This window comes from Phascolarctos cinereus, unplaced genomic scaffold (genome assembly GCF_003287225.1).
Source record: "Phascolarctos cinereus isolate Bilbo 61053 unplaced genomic scaffold, phaCin_HiC Scaffold_726;HRSCAF=1367, whole genome shotgun sequence".
NCBI lineage: Eukaryota > Metazoa > Chordata > Mammalia > Diprotodontia > Phascolarctidae > Phascolarctos > Phascolarctos cinereus.
The window spans coordinates 314,551,831-314,573,871 of record NW_027556098.1 but is presented as its reverse complement, the minus strand read 5'-3'; the positions used below and the strand labels follow the sequence as shown (position 1 = coordinate 314,573,871).

The following is a 22,041-nucleotide window of genomic DNA, read 5'->3' as shown; positions in this document are numbered from 1 at the left end:
CATCCTGTATTTGGAATCTTCTGGTTATAAGGAAACTGCTACCTCTCGCTGAAGGCAGCCCATTCCACTTTGAGATAGTTCTTATCATTTAATTTAATGAAAATGTTGTTTCCATTATAGGAGCTTTGGGCAACGGTGCTATAGTGGAAAAAGCCCTAGGCTTGGAGTCAGGAGACATGGGATCAAGTCCTGGCTTGGATCAAGTTACCTTCCTTTTTTTCTGACCTCACTTTCCTCATCTGTAAAATGGATTTGATCTTTAAGGTCTCTTACAGCTCTAAATCCTATGATCCTATTATCACATTGAGGGAAGATGTTTTGGGGACAGGGTCACCATTATTTCTGTATATTTAACGTAGATTTGTTGCAGTTAATGTTTTTACTGAATTGTAGAAAACGTAAATATTGTTCTGATCTTGATTTTTCACTCTAAATCACTTCCTGTCAGTCTTCTCGCATTGATAGGAATTCTTCACACTCACTCTCTTTTGTACAGTAATATGCTATGACATTTATTTCCCATAATCCTTTCAGCCTTTCACTGGGCATTGGGCACGCGGCTTGTTTTCAGTTTTTTGTTACTAGAGTTACTATTGTTGTTGCTTGTCCTTAGTTCTAGAAGAGAACCAGGACAAGAGGGAGGTGATGCCATGACATGTGAGTGAATTGGATTCAAGTGAGGGAGGGCTGGGCAATGTTACCAGCCTCACTTTTTCCTCCACAGCTATCCGGGTCCAGTGGCCAGATATAGATCAGAATAATTAGAGATGGCCCTAGAATGTAGTGGGAGACCTTGGCCTTTTTAAGCTGACGTCTTTAACAGGTCTCAGTTTGACAGAGGCAATGCCCATTCAATGGTTAAGGCTAGGTAAGAAAAGAAGCAAGGAATGGCCTCTTTACCAATCACAAAAAAATCAGTCTGGGAGGGGAAAGACCTTCAGGGTTTCTGACCAAAACAGAAACAATTGATGTTTATATTCACTCAGAGCCAAGCCGGCCAAACAATGACCAAGTGGGGGGTGGCCTAGGACCTATTATTGGCCAATCATTGAGCACCCCAGTGATTTGGCTTTAAGTAGCTACTAAGCTCCTTAAGGGCAGGCCTCTCATGTTTATCTTTGAATCACCAATGCAAACTACATATCTGGCATATAGTAAATGCTTGATATCTGTAGAACTGAAGTGCTATTAAAAATGCTACTGCTAGAAATAGGTCTTTCTCTCCTGTCAATAAGTTCCTTTAAGTATACTCCCAGAAGTGGAACCCCTGGGTAAAAAGGTGTGAATATATTTGAGACTCTAATTTTATAATTCCATGTTGCTTTCCAAAAAGGTGGAACCAATTCACAGTTCTGTTAGCAATGTAAAGGTGTGCCTGATTTTACCACAGCTGAGTCAGCTTTGAATTTGATCATCTTGTATTTACTTTGTCAGTATGACAGGCATAAAGAGGAAACTCAAGAGCTGCTTTAATTTACATTTTTATGGTTACTAAAGATTTGTTTTAAAAAAAATTTAACGTGGGTACTGATAAAGTGTTTCCTGTGTCAAGAACTGCTTATTCATATCTTCGGACTCAGTTTTGGTAACTTCTCAGAGAAACCACCTAATCTTTTTATTTTATTTTATTTTTTCTTTAACGTGTGCCCTTTTATTTGAACTGGTCTTAAGTCAGTACAGGTAAAGCTCCTCCCCTCCCCCAAGTACTGGCACCAATCTCATAAAACTCGCAGGGAGACTGTAAAGTCTTCATTCACATCTATGTTGGGGGCCGGGAGGGAATTTAGGGGGCCATCCATTATGGCTGACAATTTAAAAAAAGGAACAAGTATTAAGGCAGAAGATACAAAAAGTTTTTTTTTAAAGGATTACATAATTTACATGTAAAGCAATACTAGTACCTTCCCTCCCTCCCCCCTCCCCATCTGGATTTTTGTTACCTAGCTCCTTTGCTGTAGCAGAGGACAGCCTTCATAGAGGCTTGTAACTCTGTAACAATGCATCACACAATATTTGGAATGATTATTTAAAAAAAAATAACAAATGTACAATCAGAGTCCTGAAGATGCATTGTAGAACTCTGGGGATGTTTGCCTCCAACATACTTAGACTGCTCATCACCTTCACCGTTCCAGTTTTTAAATCCTGAGTCAAGCGCCAAAAAAACCCCAAAAACAAAGCCATGCCAATCTCATCTCTTATTTTTTGGGGGGGCAATTATCATGTCACACCCTTTGACAAAAAAAACCCCAAAATTTAAAACAAAACAAAACACAAACAGTCCATTTAGAAGCATTTGTGGTAGACAATGGAAGGCCCAGATTCATCATACTCCTGCTTGCTGATCCACATCTGCTGGAAGGTGGAAAGAGACGCCAGGATGGAGCCTCCAATCCAGACAGAGTATTTACGCTCAGGTGGGGCAATGATCTTGATTTTCATTGTGCTGGAAGCTAGGGCTGTAATCTCCTTCTGCATCCTGTCAGCAATGCCTGGGTACATGGTGGTACCACCAGACAATACGGTATTGGCATGCAAATCCTTACGGATGTCAGCATCACACTTCATGACTGAGTTGAAGGTAGTTCCATGGATTCCACAGGATTCCATACCTAAGAAAGATGGCTGGAAGAGAGCTTCTGGGCATCAGAACCTCTTGTTGCCAATTGTGATAACCTGACCATCGGGAAGCTCACAGCTCTTTTCCAGAGAGGAGCTAGATGCAGCAGTGGCCATCTCCTGCTCAAAGTCTAGGGCGACATAACACAGCTTCTCCTTGATGTCACGCACGATTTCCCTCTCAGCCGTGGTAGTGAAACTGTACCCTCTCTCGGTCAGGATCTTCATAAGGTAGTCTGTCAGATCACGGCCAGCCAGATCCAGACGGAGGATGGCGTGGGGAAAGGCATAACCTTCATAGATGGGCACAGTGTGGGTCACACCATCACCAGAGTCCATCACAATACCAGTGGTACGACCAGTGGGACAGCACAGCCTGGATGGCAACATACATGGCTGAGGTGTTGAAGGTTTCAAACATAATCTGAGTCATCTTTACTCTGTTGGCTTTGGGGTTCAGGGGGGCTTCTGTAAGCAGCACAGGGTGCTCTTCAGGGGCCACACAGAGCTCATTGTAGAAAGTATGATGCCAGATCTTCTCCACGTCATCCCAGTTGGTGACAATACCATGTTCAGTGGGGTACTTCGGGGTCAGAATACCTCTCTTGCTCTGGGCCTCATCCCCCACGTAGCTGTCTTTCTGGCCCATACCCACCATCACACCCTGATGTCTGGGGCGCCCCACAATGGAAGGGAAGACAGCCCTAGGGGCATCGTCTCCTGCAAAGCCAGCTTTGCACATTCCAGAACCACTGTCAACAAGGAGAGCAGCAATATCATCATCCATGGCGAACTTTGAAGTGGCAAGTTTAAACCCCTAAGAGAGAGGAGGTGGTGCCGCACCTGGAGGCAGGGGGGAGGCAAGTGCACTCTGGGTGGAAGAGCTCACAGCTCCTAATCTTTTTATCTGAGCCTACTTTGATCCACTGTCTAGAGCAGAGACTGTTGCCTTTTTACCTGTGTGCCCAGCACCCGTGGTAGTTGGCTATTGTCATTAAGCACCTAGTAGGTGCTTAATAAATGTTTCCTGAATTATTCACTTCAATATAATTTTGATTAAGCACAGACCCAGTTAGTTTTTGTGAGACAAAATCCTGACTGGCTACTTTGGGGAAGGTGGAATGCTCCAGTCTAAGGTGTGGCACCTGGAGCAATGCCCTAGGGTGCTGATACCATATGTTCTTCTTTCTTGGGGCCCCCTGTCACTCAGTCTGCGCCCTTGCAAGGCATGGCTCCAGGCTGTAGCCCCCAGGGTTCCATTTGCCAAGAGCTCCTTTCCCTCACTTAGCACATTATATAATAGCATATAGTGGTATATGGTGGGCACTTACCAAATGCTGCCTGCCTGCCTGCCAGACTCCTGGCTCACCTTCCCCTAAGCGCTTCATTCCCCTTCCAGTTCTGCTTCTGACTTACTGGACTTTGCCACCATGCCTCAGCTGCCTTCTTGCCTGGGAAACTCCCTTAGTGCCTGGGGCCTCCTCAGCCTAGAATATCCACACATCTCTGTAGCCTTCTCACCCTGAAATATCTCTTCACCATGTTGTTCCCTTCTTCTACTGCTGAGTTCCTCCTGGGGCCTCCCTTTTGGGGAGGGGCTCAGATGGGCAAAAGTTCATTTTCCTCCCAGCTGTGCTTTTGGTTTTCTGGACTTCAGTACCATCTCCTTTCCAGCTACATTTTGTGTGTTGCCTTGCCCAATTAGAATGCAAGTTCCCAAGGTGGGGTAGCTAGGTGGTGCAGTGGATAGAGCACTGGTCCTGGAGTCAGGAGGACCTGAGTTCAAATATAACTCAGATACTTGATATTTACTAGCTGTGTGACCCTTGGCAAGTCATTTAACCCCATTAGTTAAAAAAAAAAAGAAAGAAGAATAGAATGCAAGCTCCCTTAGGATAAAGTCCTTGGTTGTTTAGATTTATATCCTCATTATTTAGCATAGTACTTAATATATGTTTGCTGCTTACTGTTGTACCCACTTGCCATCTTTAGCACACACACACACACACACACACACACAGAGTCTATAGTAGGGGTCTAGGCTGAACTGAACTGTGGAATTAAAGGCTGGACTCTCTTGAGGATGGACCATCCCAGCTCCTGGGATAATTACATCCAACTACGGTAGACTGTCCTTTGCATCACACCTCACACAGGCACATTTCACAAGGGGTACCCAGGATCCTTGGCAATGTTAGAAACTTCTGGTTGAGGTGGGATCCCCAGGTCTTCCAACATTCCAGGTGAACTTGCCCTGATCTGTTCCTTCCCTGGCAGCCTCCACAGCAACTGTGTCCTAGGGTCTCTGCTCACAGAGCCATCTTGGGGTCTCTGTCTCCTCCTCCATGCGATCCCAGGGTCTTTCTCTCCCTCGAGTCCTTAGATCCATTTAAGTATAAGATTTTGAAGATTTCAGGTATTGAACATTTCAGGATTTTATCACGATCATAGAGGAAGGACAGTTAAGTTGTGACAGCAGGAAGTGAGGTGCTGTCAATAGCCTTAATAGACCTAACATCAGGCCCTTATTAGGTCCCAAGGTCTTTGAACTGTGGCTATAGAATGACCTCTGTTGGCAGGAGAGATGATAGATCTAGACCTGGAAGAGATGTGCAAGATAATCTTGGTTCAGCCCCAAATTTTACATATGAAGAAACTGAATTCCAGGAAGGTTCAGTGCCTAAGGTCATATAGGTAAAAAGTGGCAGTGCTGGGATTCAAACCCAATTCCAAGCAGGAGAGTTAGGAAAAGCTTCTGTGGGAATGGGGTGGGGTAGTTTCTGGTGTTCTGGCTGGCTTTCTCTGTGCATCTGTGTTCCCCTATATATCTTTGTATTCTCATTTATCTTGCATGTCTCCCTGGGAAAAGTCTAATGCATTGGGCTGGGTTGTAAGTTGTCTTAAGTCTTAAGCACAGAATTTGCAAGGCATATATAGTAATCATCAAAACAATCTGGCACTAGCTAAGAAAGAATGGTAGATAAGTGGAATAGATTAGGTACACAATACACTATAGTAAATGACCATAGTAATCTAGTGTTTGATAAACCCAAGCTTTTGGGTAAGAACTCAACATGTGACAAAAATTGCTGGGAAGGCTAGAAGGCAGTTTGGCAGAAACTAGGCAATGGATAGAGTTCTGAGCCTGGACTCAGGGAGACTCATCTTCCTAAGTTCAAATCTGACCTCAGACACTTATTAGCTGTGTGGCCTGGGCAAGTCTTAACCCTGTTTACCTCAGTTTCCTCATCTGCAAAATGAGCTAAAGAAGGAAATGGCAAATCACTCTGTATCTTTGCCAAGAAAACCCCAAATGGGGTCACAAAGAGTTGGATGTGACTGAAAAAGGACTAAACTAGGCACAGACCAACATTTCACATACCAAAATAAGGTCAAAATGGATAAATGATTTAGACATTAAGGGTGATATCATTAGTAAATTAGGGGAACATTGAAAAATGCACCTGTCAGATCTATGGATAAGGGAAAGGTTTATGGCCAAACAGAAGACAGAAAGGATTACAGGAAGTAAAATAGATCATTTTGATTGCATAAAATTAGAAAGCTTTTGCACAACCAAAATTAATACAGCCAAAATTAGAAGGAAAACAGGAAACTAGGAAAATGCCTTCAGCAGATTTCTCTGATAAAGACCTCATTTCTCAAATATATAGGGAAATAAGCCAATTTGATAAAAATAACCATTTCCCAGTTGATAAGTGGTCAAAGGATGTAAACAGGCACTTTTCAGAAGAAGAAAAAAATCAAAGCTAGCTATATTCATATGAAAAAATGCTCTAAATCACTATCATTTTGGGATCTTTCAGGAAGTAATCAGTGGATTTGTTCAAGTTCTACTTTATCCTGTGCTTGTAGGATACTGGGGCAATTTTCCTTGACAATTTCTTGAAATAGGAGTCTAAGCTCTTTCTTAATCATAGCTTTCACAAAATCCAATAATTCTTAAGTTATCTCTCCTCAATCTATTTTCCAGGTCAGTTATTTTTCCTGTGTGTCACGTTTTTTCCCCATGTTTTCATTCTTTTGACTTTGTCTTATTGTTTCTTGATGTCTCATGGAGTCATTAGTTTCCACTTGCCCAATCCTAATTCTTAAGGAATTATTTTCTTCAGTGAGCTTTTATACCTCTTTTTCCATTTGGCCAAGTCTTTTTTTTTCCTGTTGTTTTCTTTAAGGTGTTCTTTTTCCAGTATTCTTTTTGTGTGTGTGTGTGCCTCTTTTGCTAGGTTGTTCATTGTCTTTTTATACTTTTCTTTGATTTCATTTCTTTACATTTTTCCTCGACCATTCTTATTTGAGTTTGAAAATCATTTTTTAGCTCTTCCAAGAATTCTTGTTGGGCTTGTGTCCAATTCCCATTTTTCTTTGAGGCTTTATTTGTAGCTCTTTTGATTTTATAGTTTTCTGAGTTTGTGTCTTGATCTTCCCTGTCACCATAATAGCTTTTTATGGTCTGGTTCTTTTTTTGTTGTTTGCTCATTTTCCCACTCTGTTTCTTGATTTGGAACTTCATGTTAATATTAGGCTCTGTTTATGACATGGGGGAGGGGAAAGGTGTCAAGCTTCAGGCTTTTTTGCATTACTGTTTTCAGAACTAGTTCTTAAGGATAAGAAGTTTTCTGTGCTTCCAAGGCAGTGTGATCTGGCCAGAGGTGTGATCACTGCTGTCTTGGTCTGTACTCCAGTCCTTACCCAGGAAGGGGCCCTGATCCCTTGGGATTGCAATCAATATTGCTCCTCAGGGCCTCCCTTGGGACTGGAAGTGATACTTCAGGGCTTCCACTCCCTCTTGACCAAAAGTGTTCTTCTCTGCCCTTGAACTATGACCCAGAAGTGGGTGTAGGCAATTGCTAGTGTCTGATTCTGTGTCCAGTGTACAGGGGTATCTTATAAATGTCTTTCTGACCAGTTGCTAGGTCCCCTTACCATCTTTGGTTTGAGAGCTCCCAAAGCTGCTGCTACTTCTGTCACCACCACCTGTTCCCACCCACTGATGTTTCATCCACATGGGCTCTGGGCCAGCCTCCACCCCTATGTCACACCTCCCCTATTAACCCTAGGATCAATTATTTTTTCATCTTTATCTCACTCTTTTAAAATAATGATTTCTGTACAAGTTTCATAATGTGCATAATGGTACATTAGCACATGTTTAACTTTAAAAGTGAGTAAATCTGCATATTGGGAGTGCATGCTCAATTTTTTTTTTTTACTTAGAAGGCTGTATAATCAAAGAAAAGTTTGGAAATCACTACTCTAGACACATCTGCTCTTTCTGCTCTAGTCGTGTAATAGTCATTATAGCAAGGCTTGGACTACTTTTTAAGGGGAATTAAATTGTTAAAGACCCTTGAAGATGTGTTTCTTCCTAGCTTGAGAAGTGACAAAGCTATCACAAGACTGAAATTGGAGGGCAGCATTTTCCATTAGGGTAGCAGTTTTTAAATATCTCTGGAGAGACAGGTATGTGGAGAGTTGGACAGTCCTACAGCAGCAGCAGCAGGAACATATGGAGGATGCTTTTTAGGAGACTTGGATCTAGGCCCTGTAGTGGTTAGAACCTGTAACTTTCCCCGGTTTGCTGCTTATTAAACTAATTCAACAGTGTGTGACTGTTATAACTATCTGGAAAAACCACTGAAACAATGATGAATTTACCCCCATCTTTGTTTCTCCCTTCTGTTTTGCTGCTGTATGCAATAGGAAGTAGCATGGCTAATCATTACATTTCTCTTTTAAATTTTGCTTTTTGGTTATTTGTAATTTTTAATAATAGTTTTTGAGATAAAAGATAATTTTAATTGTGTCCTGAGTTTGAATTTTTGTTGATATTGTTAACTGGCTTATCTGCTCTCCAGTCTGTTATCAGGCTCAGAATGCTATAAATTTTGTTAATTTTATTTTTAATACAATTTGGTAATTGCATTTGGTTAGTAATGTATTTTTAAGCTTTCTAACTTTCCAGAAAAGAAAAGGTACATGGTGCAGAGATCATTGCCCTAGATTAAAACTTTCCTGAGCTAATTTTATAATCTCCAAACCCAGAGGTTGATCTACATCAAGAGCCTGTGGGTTTTCTTCAGCCTCTGAGGGGAGATCACAAGAGGAGGATTTGAAGCAGAGATTCTAAGAGAAGGGAAATCAATTCCATCCACTCCAAAGGGGGAGAGAAAAGTGCTCTAGACCCACTGCATACAGTGACATCTGATGGCAACTACCTTGAATTCTGGATTCTTCTATACATGGAAACTTCCATGCCCCACATGGACCTCATGTATGAACCAATCCCTGCCATCTCCTTGCCTGGGACACCAGAGATGGCTGTTAGGCATGCCAGTGAAAATTTGCCCCTCCCTATAAAACTCATGGTCTTCATTAGCACTGCTGCCCTGGTGTAGAGATGACAAACACAAGCCTCCCTACCCACTGACTAGGAATAATGAGAGCCTGGCAAAACTGGATATGCCAGTTCCAGAGGAAGCCTGTTAAAGAACTATTATCGACCCTCTTTGTCTTCTTTTTGTGACTTGAAGGGAACAGTACAGGAGGCTCAACTGTACATATCCCAAACTGAATTTATTGTCTTTTCACCAAAACACTCCCCTTTTCTACCTTCCCTATTACTTTAGAGAATACCACCATCCTCCCAGTCATCAAGGCTTGCAACCTAGGTCTCAACCTCAACTCCTCTCTCTCACTCTCCATAGCTTGTTGTTCATCCTTTGTTTTCAAAGAGGACCAGTGACATCATGATATTGGGCTTGGGGTATGGTGTCTTCTGCTGTGGCTAATCCATCCAATATGAGTTCTGAAGGCTCAACCAAATAGGTCAGGCACAAGTAGTCCATTAGAACATTTGGAATAGAAATGTCTCTGGATATGCACAGCTCACATTACCTGTGTACTACTGCAATTCTGCTTTGCTCGTGGAGTACAGTGCCTTCTTTAATGTGGGTATGCCACACTGGGTGGGCCTGTGCCAGTGTCTCCTTTGTCTCACAATTGATACTGAAGTTCTTCAGATACCTTGGGAATATGCTTGTACTTCTGACCACCATGTGATTGCTTGCCTTATGCAAGTTCTCCCTAAAAGTCTTAGAGGAGCATGTGTTTGGCATTCAGGCTACATGGCCAAACCATCAGAGTTGAGCTCTCTGTAGAAACGTTTAAATGATTTGCAGTTCAGCTTGAGAGAAGACCTTAGTGTCTGGTACTTTATCTTGCCTGGTAATCTTCAGAATCTTCCTAAGACAATTCAAGTGGAAGCAGATCAGTTTCCTGGCATGGCACTGTCAGGCATACAATAGTGAAGTCAACATAATGCTTCTGTAGACCTTCAGTTTGGTAGGCAGACTAAAACTTCTCTCCCACACTTTCTTTTGGAGTCTTCTAAATGCTGAGCTAGCTCTGGTAATGTGTGCATCAACCTCATCATCTATATGGATATCCCTGGAAAGTATACTGCCAAGGTAAGTGAACTTATCCACAGAATTCAAAATCTCCCCATTTACTGTGACCAATGGTTCCATGTATGGTTGGTACAGTGTTAGCTGATAAAGGACCTTTGTTTTCTTGGTATTGTCAGGCCAAAATTAGCACAAGAGGCAGAGAATCAATCTATACTTTGCCATATCTCAACCTCAGAGGCTCCACTGGGTGTACAATCATCTACAAACAAAAAGTTGCATACTAACCCTCCCTTCACTTTGGTCTTGGCTGGAAGCCTTTTCAAATTAAATAATTTACTATCAGTTCAGTAGCTGACCCTGATGCTGTTTTTGTCCTTGTTAAAGGCACTGACAACATCACACAAAACATTATGCTAAAAAGCATGAGAGCAAGCATACATCCCTGTTTCACTCCACTGGTGACGGGGAAAGTCTGAGAGTATCATTCTTCAGCCAAAACCCACACGAGCATGCCACCATGAAAATGGTGTATAATACTCATGAACTTCTCTAGGCAGCTAAATTTCACCATGATCATCTATAGGTCTTCATGACTGACAGTATCAAAGGCCTTGGTCAGGTCAACAAATGTTGCATACAGGCATTTACTGTGCTCCTGGCATTTCTCCTGAAGTTATCAGACAGCAAACACCATGTCTTCATTCCTTGGTCCTTTCTGAAGCCACACTGGCTCTCAGGCAGATGATCGTCTTCCAGATGAAGGATCAGTCAATTAAAGAGGACCCTGGCAAGAATCTTGCCAGCAACGACAGATCCTCCTGTGATTGTCCCAGGTTAGTCTGTTATCATTTCCTTTTTAAAGATGGACAATGTGGCTGCTAGGTGGCGCACCGGAGTCAGGAGGACCTGTGTTCAAATCTGGCCTCAGACAAAACAGGCACTAGTTATGTGACCCTGGGCAAGTCACTTAACCCCATTGCCTAGCCCCACCAAAAAAATTCTTTATGGGGCAGCTACGCGGCTCTCAAGTCAGGAGGACCTGAGTTCAAATCTGGGCTCAGACTCTTGACACTTACTAGCTGTGTGACCCTGGGCAAGTCACTTAACCCCAACTGCCTTAAAAAAAACAAACGGATAATGGAGGCATCCTTGACCTCCCAGGGGATAACTTTCTCTTGCCATATAATCCGGAAGATTTCAGTCCGTTTCTGTATGATAAGGAGTCCCCTTGCCTTGTAGTTCTCTACTGGGATAGAATCAGCGCCAGCGCTTTGCCACTCAAGAGGAGCCTGAAGGCATGTGATGCCTCTTCTTTAGTTGGAAGTTTGGCTAGAGAGGAACTGTCTACAACTCGAGGTACACAGTCAGAGGCTTCAGTCCTAATTGATGACAATTTGTTGAGAACGCTACGGAAGTAGTTGGCCAGCATCTCCAGGATCATGTCTTTATTACAGAATAGCGTGGTTCGCTCAGCACTGAGTAGTTGAGATGTACCAGACATCTTTGTCCCATCATCTTCACAGAAGCGTTTTGGATTGTTGTTGTCACTGTAAAAATTGAATCTCATTTGTCTCAAGAAGGCAGTAAGACTGAGTCAAGAAACCTGCATCTCTCTGAACTTTGCTTGCACTTTACTTTTGGAGCTGAATGCTGCCTTCTTAGAGACAGATGAGCTGTCCTGTGGGTAAACCCCGTGGAGTTCACATTTCTTGTTCAGCAGCTTCCCAATTTCCCCATCATTTTCATCAAACATACATTGATTTTTGTGAGTATTCTGGCTCAGAAAAGCCACTCTACCTCACTGCCCCTAGATAATTTATTGCTAACACCTCTTCCCTATCTTCACAACATTGCTAGTAAATGCCTCCTTCTCTCCTCTGACACTGCCTAGTGAAGGCCTTCATGTCCTCACATTTAAACTATCAGAATAACCTGCTAGTGAGTCTCCCTGCCTCAACTCTTCCCAATGTACATCATTCCCCACTCAAACTGATCCTCCTAAAATACAAGTTTGGCCATGTCACCACCTATCCAATAGACTCCAGTGGCTTCCCTGTTGCTTCAAGGATCAAATATAAAAGCCTCTGTTTGGCTTTTAAAGAAAGCCCTCCATAACCTTGTCCCTTCCTACTTCTTAGTCCCCTCCACATACTCTGACCCAGTGACCTTCATTGCTTTGCTGTTTCTCCTACTACACATGGCATCTCCTGACTCCATTTTTACTGGCTGTCCCCCATCTCTGTAACACTCTCCCTCCTCATCTCCACCTCAACTTCTCTGGCTTCCTTCAAGTCTCGGCTAAAATCCCATCTTCTGCAAAAGCCTTTCCTGATGACCCTTAACAGTGTGCCTTCCCTTAATTTCTCATGTAGCCTTTCTATACGTTATGTGTACATACCTTATCTGTACATACTGCTTTGCATGTTGTTTGTGAGCTCCCTGAGAACATGGATGGTCTCTTACCTTTCTTTGTATCCCCAGTGCTTGCTTAGCACAATTTCTGGCACACAGCAGGTGCTTAATAAATGCTCATTGACTGATTTGTTGACTACTCTACCCTCCTCACCCTTAAGCCTCTGGCCCTCTAATACACATTGTTCAAATATGCACCTCTGCATTAGATCCTTAGTTCCTCATCTGTTAGACTTAGATAAGCATTTGAGAATAGACATTAAAGTCATGGGTTTTACTATTTAGCAATTAATTGCCAAGTCTTTTTGATTCTATCTGCATAATACCATGTTAGCTCAGGCTATCATCAACTCCTTCTTAAGCCATTACAACAGCCAACTAACTGTTCTCCCTGCCTCCGCCACTCTTCTAATTCACCCTCTACAAAGCTTCCAAGGTTACATTGCTGAAATTAAAATCTATGTCATTTCCATGCTGAATAAACAAACTACAATGGTTCCCTTTACTTCTAAGATCAAATACAAACTCCTTGGGTTAAGCATTTAAAGCTCTTCACACCTAATTCCAGCCTGCCTTCCCAGGTTTAGTAGACATGACTTTCCTTAATGCTCATTTTGGTCCAAACAGATCTTCCTATTCCTTACATGACACTCCATCTTCCATCTCCGTACAGGCTGTCCCCCATACCTAGAATACATTTCCTCCTCATCTCCACCTGTTAAAATCCCTAGTTTCCTGCAAAACTCAACTCAAATACCACTTTCTACAGGAAGCCTGCCCTGACCCTTCTACTAGTGCTTCTCCCAAAATACGGTCTCATTTGTATATATTTATTTACATACAAGCTATCTCTCTCAATAGAATGTAAACTCCTTGAGGCTAAAAACGGTTTTCTTCTTCTTCTTTTTTTTTAAAGCTATCCTAGTCCCTAGCCATGCCTGCATACAGAAGGAATTTTGGTGTTTGTAATCTAAGTCCTTATTTTACAGATAAGGAAAGTGCAGCCTAGACAGAGGAAAGGACTTGCCCAAAGCCACGCAACTAATAAGAATATCCGGGGTTGGAACCCAGGTACTTCTGTCTCCAAATCTAAAACTACTGTGCTTTTCAGCTTTAGAGCTATAACAGACGCTGTGGGAAAACACGAAACAAGATTTCTCCTAATGTCTTCAAATGCTTCTCCTTTATTTCCTTCGTGAGGGGCTAGCTTTGATTCTCTGGTTCCACAGGCACATTCAATGGACTTGATGTCTCAGAAAACTGAACTGCATATACACATAGTGAACAAAGTCCTGAAGAGAGAGGGGCTTCCCTTCTGTATCCCTGGGGCCGCATTAACTGTTGAATGGAGGGAATGGGATGTGCTGATTGCAGTACAGGGGAAAGGAGGAGTGGATGCTAATGCAGATAGAAATTACATGTTTGGTCAGATCCAAGTAGCTCTCTGTGTGGGCTGAAACAAGCTGAAGGTCACATGGAGGACAATATTTGGTTCTTTCTGGCCCTATGAACAGAGCCCTAGCATGCTGTGTGTGCCCAGTGTAGAGGGTCTATGGTCCCATGAGGCCAGTGGGGTCTCAGCTCCCTGGTGATGAAGGATTCTGGTTTCTGGCCAGTCAGCTTGTTGAGTTATCAAAGGTCAGAGAGCTGATACCGGCGCACAACACCATCTCGACAGCAGGTGTAGATCTGCTTCTCCCATGTGGATACCTAAAAAACAAGCATTTATAACTCATGAGAAGCTGGCATTCTACTGTTTCTTCCCAAACACATCACTCCACTAGCCCAACAGTTGTTTCCATTTCTATTGTGTTTTTTGTTTACAAAGGGCATTCCTCACAACTGCCCTATGAGAACAATAAAAATATCACTGTTCTAATTTTCCTGAAGAGCAAACAGTGTTTACAAAGGGCAACTGACAGTAACACAACTAGTAAATGAAAGACTCAGGACCTGAACCCATATCTTATGATTTCAAGTCTAGTGCTTCTTCCATTGAGCCATTCTGTTTCTCAAACCCTTTTAATTTTTTTTTAATTTTAATTTATTTTTAGTTTTCGACATTAACTTCCACAGAATTTTGAGTTCCAAATTTTCTCCCTATCTCTCCCCTCCCCCCACCCCATGACAGCTGCCTTCCCCCTTCTATCACTGCCCACCCCCTTTCTCTTATTCCCTTCCCTTTCTATTTTCCTATAGGGTAAGATAGATTTTTATATCCCATTATATGCGTATCTTACTTCCCAGTTGCATGTAAAAACAATTTTTACCATTTGTTTTTAAAACTTTGAGTTCCAAATTCTCTCCCTTCCTCCCTTCCCACCTCATTGAGAAGGCAAGCAATTTAGGTTATACATGTGTAGTCATGTAAAACATTTCCATAATAGTCACACTGTAAAAGACTAACTTTTTTCCCTCCATCCTATCCCATCCCTTGTTTTGACCCTGTCCCTCCTCAAAAGTGTTTGCTTCTGATTACCCCTTCCCCCAATCTGCCCTCCTGTCTATCATCCCCCCCCTCCATCCCCTTCCCTCCTCTATTTTCCTGTAGGGCAAGATAGATTTCCATACCCAACTGAGTGTGTATGTTATTCCCTCCTTAAGCCAAATCTGATGAGAGTAAGGTTCACTCATTCCCTCTCACCTCCCCCCCTTCCCCTCCCCTGTAAAAACATTTTCTTGCCTCTCCCTTTCTCGTTCTCCCAGTACATTCCTCTCTCATCACTTAGTTTTATTTTTTTTAGCATTATCCTTTCATATTCAACGAACCCTGTGTTTTCTGTCTATATATATTCCCTCCAACTACCCTAATAATGAGAAAGGTCTCATGAGTTACAAAATCACATCTTCCCATACAGGAACGTTAACAGTTCAACTTGAATAAATCCCTTATGATTCTCTTTCCTGTTTACCTTTTCATGCTTCTTTTGAGTCTTGTATTTGAAAGTCTATTTTTTCTATTTAGCTCTCGCTTCTCAAGAATGAATTAAATTCCTCTATGTCACTGAGTATCAATTCCCGCTCCCCTACCCCCACCCCCAGCAATGGATTACACTCAGTTTTGCTGGGTAGGTGATTTTTGGTTTTAATCCTAGCTCCTCTGACCTCCGGAATATCATATTCCAAGGTCTCCAGTCCCTTAATGTAGAAACTAATCTTGTTCCCACAATACTTGAATTGCTTCTTTCTGGCTGCTTGCAATTTTTTCTCCCTGATTTGGAAGCTCTGTTATTTAGCTATAATATTCTTGAGAGTTTTCCTTTTGGGATCTCTTTCAGGAAGTGATTGGTGGATTCTTTCAATTTCTATTTTACCCTCTGGCTCAAGAATATTAGAGCAGTTTTCTTTGATAATTTCTTGAAATGTCTAGGCTCTTTTTTTGATCATGGCTTTCAGGTAGTCCAATAATTTTTAAATTATCTCTCCTGGATCTATTTTCTAGGTCAGCTGTTTTTCCAATGAGATAGTTCACATTATCTTCTATTTTTTCATTACTTTGGTTTTGTTTTATAATTTCTTGATTTCTCATACAGTCAATTAGCTTCCATTCGCTCCATTCTAATTTTTAATGAATTATTTTCTTCAGTGAGCTTTTGGACCTCCTTTTCCATTTGGCTAATTCTGCTTTTTAAGGAGTTTTTTCTCCAGTGAATTTTTTGTACCTCTTTTGCCATTTGGTCTAGTCTATTTTTTAAGGTGTTTTTTTGGATCTCCTTTAGCAAGGTGTTGACTCATTTTTCATGATTTTCTTGCATCACTCTCATTTCTCTTCCCAATTTTTCCTCCACTTCTCTTACTTGATTTTCAAAATCCTTTTTGAGCTCTTCCATGGCCTGAGACCAATTCATATTTTTCTTGGAGGCTTTGGATCGTAGAAGCTTTGTTGTTTTCTTCTGATTGCATGTTTTGATCTTTCTTCTCACCAAAGTAAGATTCTATAGTCTGAGTTTTTTCCCCATTTTCCAAGCCAATTATTTGACTTTTTAACTCTTTGTTAATGTAAGGCTCTGCTTCCAGTGTGGAGGGCATACTGTCCCAAGCTTCAAGGGTTTTGTGCAGCTGTTTTCAGAGATACTTTTAGGAACCTGTAAGTTTTCAGTTCTTCCAGGGTGGTATGATCTAAGGACAGGTGTTTACTCCTCTTCTGGCCTGTGTTCTGGTCTGTGAATGACCACAAGCACTCTTTTCTGCCCTGGAATTGTGAGGAGGGTTCTCTCTACACAACCTCTGCTATGACAGTGCTCCTCCTCGCCCCAGGACTGCCACCCAGATCCAAGTTTGAGCAAAGCAATGGAATCCCACCTTAGTGCCAGGAAATAGATCCCTGTAATCTCCTTCTGATCAGTTGTTCAATCCCTTTACCATCTGTGGCTGAGAGCTCTGGAAGCAGCTGCTGCCACCCCAACAAACCTTTCCTACTGACCTTCTAAACTGTCTTTAGAATTTGTGAGTTAAGAAGTCTGGAAACCACCACAGCTGCCAATGATTCAGTCCCCTGAGGCCAGCTCTGGGCCTGCTGGGGTATGATCTGTGCCAGTGCAGACTGTGCTGGACTGCTACTCCTCTCCTACTGCAGAACAACAGATCTTTGCCATAGACCATCCAGGTTGTCTGGGGCTGGAAATTTGTTTCACTCTGTCTTTTTTGAGGGTTCTGCTGCTCTAGAATTTATTTAGAGTCATTTTTTAACAGGTATTTTGAGGGTTTTAGGGGAGAACTCAAGCAAATCTCTGCCTTTACTCCACCATCATGGCTTCTCAAACCTTTTTTTTTTTTTGGGTGAGGCAATTGGGGTTAAGTGACTTGCCTAGGGTCACACTGCTAGTAAGTGGCAAGTGTTTGGTCTGAGGCTGGATTTGAACTCAGGTCCTCCTGACTTCAGGGCTGGTGCTCTATCCACTGCACCACCTAGCTGCCCCTCCTCAAACCTTTTTTAAAAAATCTTTTTTATTACAGATTTAATCAACCAAAACAAACATTCCAGTACACAAAATGGTTCTGTAAGCAAAAAAGAGGACTGTGTAGGAAACAATGAACTTCTGTTACATTTTGTTTAAAAGTTCACATTAAATTCAGTAAAGTAGCAACTAGATTGCCCTGTTTGAAAAATCCTTGTTTTCCTGGAAAGACTTATATGGTCTGATGCTGAGTGAAGTGAGCAGAACCAAGAGGATTCTGTACACAATAACAGCCACGTTATGCAATGACTAATATTGTTAAACTGAACCCTTCTCAGCATTACAAGGATCTAAGACATCTCCAGAGGCCTCGGGATGGAAAATGCTGTCCACATCCAAAGAAAGAACTATGGAAGTCGAATCGCTATCACTTATTTTTACCTTCTGTTGAGTTTTGTTTCATCTTTCTGATGGTTCCTCGTATTGGTTTTAATTTTTACTTACAACTTCACTAATGTGAAAATATGTTTCATGGGTATGTAAATGTAACGCCTATGTCAGATTGTGCACCGTCTTGGGGAGGGTGGGGGGGAAGAAGGGGGAGAAAAATTTTCAACTCAAAAGCATATGGAAGTGATTGTTGATAAATCAAAATAAATTAATAAAATTTAAAAAAAGAAAGAAAAATCTTTGTTTTCTCTGAAGACAGGAAAATAGTAAATAGAATTACAGATTCTTAGAAATGCAAGGGACCTTTAAGGCCATCCAGTCTAACCTACATCTGAACTCTCCTTTTCCTTTAATAACGTTGCTGATCAATGATCATCCAACCATGTGAAAATTTCCAAGGATGTGGAACTTACTACCTCCCAGGACAGCACATTCTACTTTTGGATTGCACCAGTATGAGGTTTTTTCTCATATCAAGCTGAACTCTTCTTCTCTTACTTCTGTACTCCTAATTCAGTTATCTGGGGTCAAACTGATCAAATCTGATCGATTTTCCCATGACAACCCAGCAAGTATTAGAAAACACTTACCATGCCCTCACTAAGTTATTTCTTCCGCAAGATAAATGTACTTTGTTCCTTCGACCAATTTTCATATACTGGTTGTACTTTATCTGATACCCCTGACTCACTCTGGTCCTAGTGTAATATTTCCTACTCCTTATTACCACTTCTGGATCCACCCTCTACTGCCATTTCAACAATGTGTCTTCCTTTAAGGCTTCCTCTACCCAAACTCTGGCTTTTATCTACTGACTCATAGGTCATTCTCCTTCCTCTGAGAGTGGGTTCAGTGACTGCTCCACTGCCCCTCTCCACTCCAAATCCTTCACTTAGACAAAAGGACTCCAACATCCATGTTGACGTTCCCTCAAATACCCTAACTTCCCAATTTTTCAATCTATTTAATTTCTATGGCCATTCTACCTCAGCTACACGCAGGAATGGTCACACCCTTGATCTTGCTACCACTCACAAATATTCCATTGCCATGGTCAAGAAGTCTGAAATTCCTTTATCTGATCATAATTTCCTATCATTTCATCGTTTTCTTATGCCTCGCTTTTCCCAAATGTACCCTTCCTTCTCATAGTTACTTCCAATCCCTCCACCTGTCAGTAAATTTCCAGGCCATCATCCCATGCTCTGGCTACGCTTTCCTCCCCTCCCCATCTAATACTTCTTAGTGAACCAGCTCAACTTTACATTATTCCCTACTGAATTTATTGCTTCCTTGTACTACCACTTTGCCTTGCCAAATCCCAACCCTAGAATATTTCCACAATGTACTTGCTCCACTCCCACTAGTGTGCTGCTAAATAGAGCTAGAGAAAGCCAAGAAACTATTCTGACTGCATCTATCACAAATCTATGTTACCTAATTTCAACCGGGCATTTACTGAAATAAAGCAATCTTTTCATTCCTCTCTAATTCTCTACCATATTCACCACAGGAGCTACTGAAAACTTCTTTTTGACTTAAGCCTTCCACAGAATTCCCTCCTTCACCCTCCCTCTCAGTTGACTACCTAGCCTCACACTTTACTAAGAAAATCGAGGCAATGGGTTACTTTCCATCTCATCTTGCAACCCCCTGATATTGTCTCCTACTATTTCCTTCTTACTCCAGCTGTAATAACGAGGTAGTCCTTCTCCTTACCAAGGTTAACACTTCTGGTGTTTTGGGTTTTTTTCCTATGCAATGGGGTTAAGTGACTTGCCCAGGATCATACAGCTAGTTAAGTGTCAAGTGTCTGAGGCCACATTTGAACTCAGGTCCTCCTGACTTCAAAGCCTGTGCTCTATCCACTGTGCCACCTAACTGCCCCAAGGTTAACACTTCTACACATTCCCCTTGATGTCACCCCCTCCATCTTCACCAGTAGCATTGTAAATAAAGCAGTGGACCTAGAGTCAGTAAAATCTGAGTTCCAATCTAGCCTCAGACACTTATTAGCTGGGCAAGTCACTTAATTTGTTTGCCTCAGTTTCCTCATATATAGAATGTCTGTAATAATAGCATTTACCTCCCTGGGTTGTTATGAGGATGATTAAATGAGATAATATGTGCAAAGCACTTAGCATACTGTCTGGCACATAGTAGGCACTATATAAATGTTAGCTATTACTAGTATCCCATTCACAACTGTGTATTTCCTTCCATCTTATTCTCTTACATTCTTCTCTTTTTTCCCTGCTCCCTCTTTAAGAGCCTGTTTTGCTTCTGCCAATGCTTATCTTAATTCATCTCCTTTCATTCTTCCCTTTTCCCTTACCCCCTTTCCTCCTTATGTGCCTGTTGGGTAAGATGTATTTCTGCACCCAGTTGTGTATATGTCTATTCTTCTCTCTTCTAACCAGTTCATATGAAAGTAAACCTCAAGTGCTATCCATTTTCCCCAACATACGCTGCTTCTTCCTTGTTGTATAAACTCCTTTTTGTGCACCCCATTTATGTGAGACAATTTTTCCCATTCTTCATCTCCCTTCCCTTCTTTTTCTGGGGCATTTTTCTTCCCTATCCATTCCATTCCTCTTTTGAGATCATCTAAACACAACAGAATCCCACTTACATCCTCTGTCTAATTAGACTCCCTTGGTGAGGACAAAGTTCTGACGGGTTACATGTATCATCTCTCATAAGAATGTACACAGCTACCCAGCAAAACTGAGTATAATCCTTCGGGGAAAAAATGGTCATTCAGTGAAATAAAGAACTTTCAAGCATTCTTGATGAAAAGGCCAGAGCTGAATAGAAAATTTGACTTTCAAATACAAGACTCAAGTGGAACATGAAGAGGTAAACAGGAAGAGAAATCATAAGAGACTTATTAAGGCTGAACTGTTTACATTCCTGCATGGAAAGATGATATTTGTAACTCATGAGAACTTTGTCAGTATTAGGGTAGTGGGAAGGGAAAAAATTATATGTATGTATAGATAGATAGATAGATAGATAGATAGATAGATAGATAGATAGATAGATAGAGGGCACAGGGTGAGTTGAAGATTAAGGGGTCATATCTGGAGAATAAAATTAAGGGGTGAGAGAGGATTATACTAGGAGAAGGAAAAAGGGAGAGGTAGAATGAGGTACATTATCTCAAATGAAACAGACAAGAAAAGGTTCTTACAGTGGAGGGGAAACAGGGGAAGGTGAGAGGAAATGAGGGAACCTTATTCTCATAGGATTTGGCTTAAGGAGGGAATAACATACACACTCAATTGGGTATGGAAATCTGTCTTACCCTACAGGAAAATAGGGAAGGAAGGGGATAAGAGAGCTGGGGGATGATAGACAGAAGGGCAGATTGGGAAAGGGGTAATCAGAAGGAAGTACTTCTGAGGAGGGACAGGGTCAAAAGAAAGAATAGAATAGATGGGGGGGGCAGGATAGGAATAAGGGAAATAGAGTTACTTTTTCACAACATGTCTTCTATGGAAGTGTTTTGCATAACTGCACAAGTATGGCCTGTATTGAGTTGCTTGCCTTTTCAATGGGGGTGGGTGGGGTGGGAGGAAGGGAGAAAGTTTGGAACCCGGAGTTTTAGAAACACATGTTTTAAAAAAATGTTTCCACATGCAGCTGGGAAATAAGAAATACAGGAAATGAGGTACAGAAATCTATCCTGCCCTGCAGGAAAGTAGAAGGGAATAAGAGAAGGAGGGGGAGAGATAGAAGGGAGGGAAGACTAGGGGAAGGGATATTCAGAATGCATGCCATCTTGGGGTAGGGGGAGGGGCAAGATGGGGTGAAAATTTGGAATTCAAAATCTTGTGGAAGTAAATGTTGAATACTAATAATAAATAAATTTATATAGAAAAAAAAGAATGTACACAGCTTAACCTTGTTTAGTTCCTTATGATTTTTTACTCATTTACTTTTTTATGTTTCTCTTAACTCCTGTGTTTGAACTTCAAATGCTTTACTTGGTGGTGTTCTTTTCATCAGGAATTCTTGGTAGTCCTTTATTTCATTAAATAGCCTTTTTCTGCCCCACCCCTCCCCTTAGGATTATACTCAGTTTTTCTGGGTAGGTTATTCTCAGTTGTAAGCCTAGATCCTTTGCCTTTCGGAATATCATATTCTAAACTCTCCACGTCTCCTAAGTAATGGCTGCTAAATCTTGTGTAATTCTGATTGTGGCTCTATACTATTTGAATTCTTTCTTT

The 22,041-nt window shown here is 41.6% G+C and overlaps 1 protein-coding gene, 1 long non-coding RNA gene and 1 pseudogene across 4 annotated transcripts in view; 1 reads left to right on the top strand and 2 right to left on the bottom strand.

Annotated features, from left to right (window-relative positions):
* The window catches only part of LOC144458210 (uncharacterized), a 43,470-nt gene that overhangs the window by 17,410 nt on the left and 4,019 nt on the right, over positions 1 to 22,041 (top strand). The window lies entirely within an intron of this gene.
* LOC110210594 (actin, cytoplasmic 1 pseudogene) lies at positions 1,829 to 3,533 on the bottom strand (annotated as a pseudogene).
* The window catches only part of PAAF1 (proteasomal ATPase associated factor 1), a 66,957-nt gene continuing 58,541 nt past the window's right edge, over positions 13,626 to 22,041 (bottom strand). For both annotated transcript variants that reach the window (XM_020989589.2, XM_020989588.2), the window contains one exon: positions 13,626 to 14,171. In XM_020989589.2, the coding sequence (XP_020845248.1) occupies positions 14,094 to 14,171 (78 nt within the window). In that variant the 3' untranslated portion in view covers positions 13,626 to 14,093. The remainder of the gene's footprint in view (positions 14,172 to 22,041) is intronic.